Source organism: Atta colombica, unplaced genomic scaffold (genome assembly GCF_001594045.1).
Source record: "Atta colombica isolate Treedump-2 unplaced genomic scaffold, Acol1.0 scaffold121, whole genome shotgun sequence".
NCBI classification, from domain to species: Eukaryota; Metazoa; Arthropoda; class Insecta; order Hymenoptera; family Formicidae; genus Atta; species Atta colombica.
The window spans coordinates 57,376-60,028 of NW_017259208.1; the positions used below are offsets into that span (position 1 = coordinate 57,376).

A 2,653-nucleotide genomic window follows, 5' to 3' on the forward strand; every position below is an offset into this window, starting at 1 on the left:
ATAAAAGAATACAATCTTTATTAAGCAATATCTTTTTTATGAATAAAGTAAAAAATAAATACTTATTTATATTTCTTATTTGCTTACATTATTATCCTATGCATAACATAATCTTTAATATTAATATTACATATTAATATGAAAAATTATTATCCTTTACAAAGCACCCTCTATCGCAACTTCTGTATTAATATCAACAAAATATGGACCTTCATTAACAAATTGCTTGAATTTCTGCATAGTGTCCGCATCGAATATATTTCGCTCCGCTTGAGATAAACATTTCACAACTTCATATTTTGCATCCTTACATTCTTTAAACGATTCAATATTTCTATCTAATAGGAATTCTACCAAACCAGGATATGTAGATATGTATTCTTGTCCCCATACTTGAGAACTAATAACCGCTAGCACTTCCAATCCAGCCTGTCTGATATCAGCAAATGGTTGTCTGCATATCGCCGCAATCATTCCCAATGGATCGTCGCACAGCGAATCAAACCATAACTTCGTTAGGGACAAAATTCTGTTGTCCTGCTCGACTCTCTTGACCTCGAGTATAAGAGCAAGATTGTTCAAACCGCGAATTCTCAAAGCAGTCGGCATTCTCTGTACTATTTCAGTGATTTTCTTAAGAGCACTCGGCATCGCTTCTCCTAGAGCTTGCAACGCATACTTCCCTTCAATGCTCGCAGACACGTATCCAAGAGTATCTAATGCAGGACCCAAGATATTCTGATCTCCACTGTCTATCACATCGAAAAGCGCGGAGATTATCACGGGATATTTGACAAACAACTCGTTGGGCCAGTGACGAGCAACGTTACCGAAAAACTTCATCAATCCGGGAATCAAAAGATTTGACAAAGGATTCTCGTTAACTTGTGATATTTTTTGGACTAATTTGCTCAATACCTCTTGTTGCTCCAGATAACTTAGACCTTCTTCGAATACAGCTAATTGAGTTAATATTTCCAAGGCATTCAGTTGAAGCAATATATCTTCGTTTTCTAGTATATTGATTAAACTGTTCAGAAAGCCTGACTGGGCTGATACTTCCAAAGCCTCTTGAGATATCTTGGCTATGTCCACAATCACTTCATAAACACGAAAGCTAATGGTATCATTCTGCAACAGCCTGGCAAATGTTCTTAGGAGCTCGCCCTTATACAAAATATGTAGGCCATTTGGATTTTCTCCAATTTTTTTCACTATGCTCATCGCACATTCAGCGACATTCAAGTCGTTATCGCTGATTCTGTTTATAATTGAAATCAGAAGAGTGGTGTCTGAGAGTAACTGAAATATCTTTTGCGGATGCAAAGCTGTGCGCGAAAACTCACGTAGCACAAGTAATCTCACACTAGCATTTGGATTAGTTATTAAAGCAGATACTTCGATTAAATATCTCTGATAAATTTCCCCAGGTTCTAGCATGCTAAATAAGATGGTCAGAATATCGCATATCTGCTCTATAACTTCTCTGCAAAAAAGAAAAGTAATTCTTTTTGTTTTTAGTAGCAAACCTCAGAATTATATATATTATGTAATTAATATTAAAATTTTTACAATAAGAGGCAAAAAATTTAGTATCATATTCTAAGAGAAAAAGTAAAGTTACATATAAAATAAGTTTAAATTTTAATTATAAAATAAAAAGATTTAAATATTATATAAATAAGGCAGTTGTTTACACATATAATGTGATAATCAAGAAATTGTTGAAACTAAATGACTTAATGTAATAAACAGAAGGAAATAAATGTAATGCCACTTTGCCAAAGAAACCCATCAATTTATCAGTAGATTTAAACAGAAATTATTTATCTATGAATTCGTGTATCCATTTATTACAAAATAACAGTTATTTATTTTACAACAATTTTCTGATTATCACTCCGTAAATGCTCGATATGCATTAATAAGACAATAACATCTATATTTAAAAATAAATGATTAAAGCTTACATGAGCAGTAATTGACAGATATATGCATAAATTATCGTCCATGAGAATTGCAAAAATTTCACCTATCATCGTACCTGTCGTTCGAGGTTAGCTGCGAATAAAATGGCCTGTAATCTAAACTACGAGCGATCTGCTCGGCATCCCGATTGTTCAAAGCGCTGAATTTGATTTTGATGTCCGTAAGAACGTCCTTTTTGTCCTCGACATTGTTCAATTCGCATAAATGCAGGATTTTCGCTTGATACCACTCCGCCATGGTCATCTCATTGACAATTGACTCTTCTAGCAGTGTTTTCGACTATTTTCGAGTGCAAGGATTTGACCTAACCTAACCGAATAATGTCACATATTTTACTTTCTGATTGGATGAGATCACGTGGTATCTTTTAAGGGTTAGGTTAATTTCAGATTTATTATACTCGGAAGCCATAAATGCTATAAATCTGTTCATATTATTTGCATTTTTTACGCTCAATATTTACGCTTTCTTTCTCTTCAATGCCCAAATACATTTTTTTAAGTGCAAAAATTTTTTATTTCAAGCAATACGAACAAACCTAGAGTGTGTTCCACTTCACGTATGATGAGATATCATTTTATCCTTATTTACTGAGAATTAAAAAGAATAAAATATTACACATCATATGCATTCCCGCGGATCCTTAATAATATATATATATATA

General features: G+C 33.2%; 1 protein-coding gene across 1 annotated transcript; it reads right to left on the reverse strand.

Annotated features, from left to right (window-relative positions):
- Positions 1-156: 156 nt before the first annotated feature.
- Positions 157-2,273, reverse strand: LOC108694640 (26S proteasome non-ATPase regulatory subunit 5). Its single transcript, XM_018204244.1, has 2 exons — positions 2,045-2,273; positions 157-1,486 (listed from the first exon to the last, which is right to left on the reverse strand). Exons 1-2 carry the CDS (start codon positions 2,230-2,232, stop codon positions 157-159), a joined length of 1,518 nt encoding a protein of 505 aa, XP_018059733.1. The 5' UTR covers positions 2,233-2,273.
- Between the last annotated feature and the right edge of the window lie 380 nt (positions 2,274-2,653).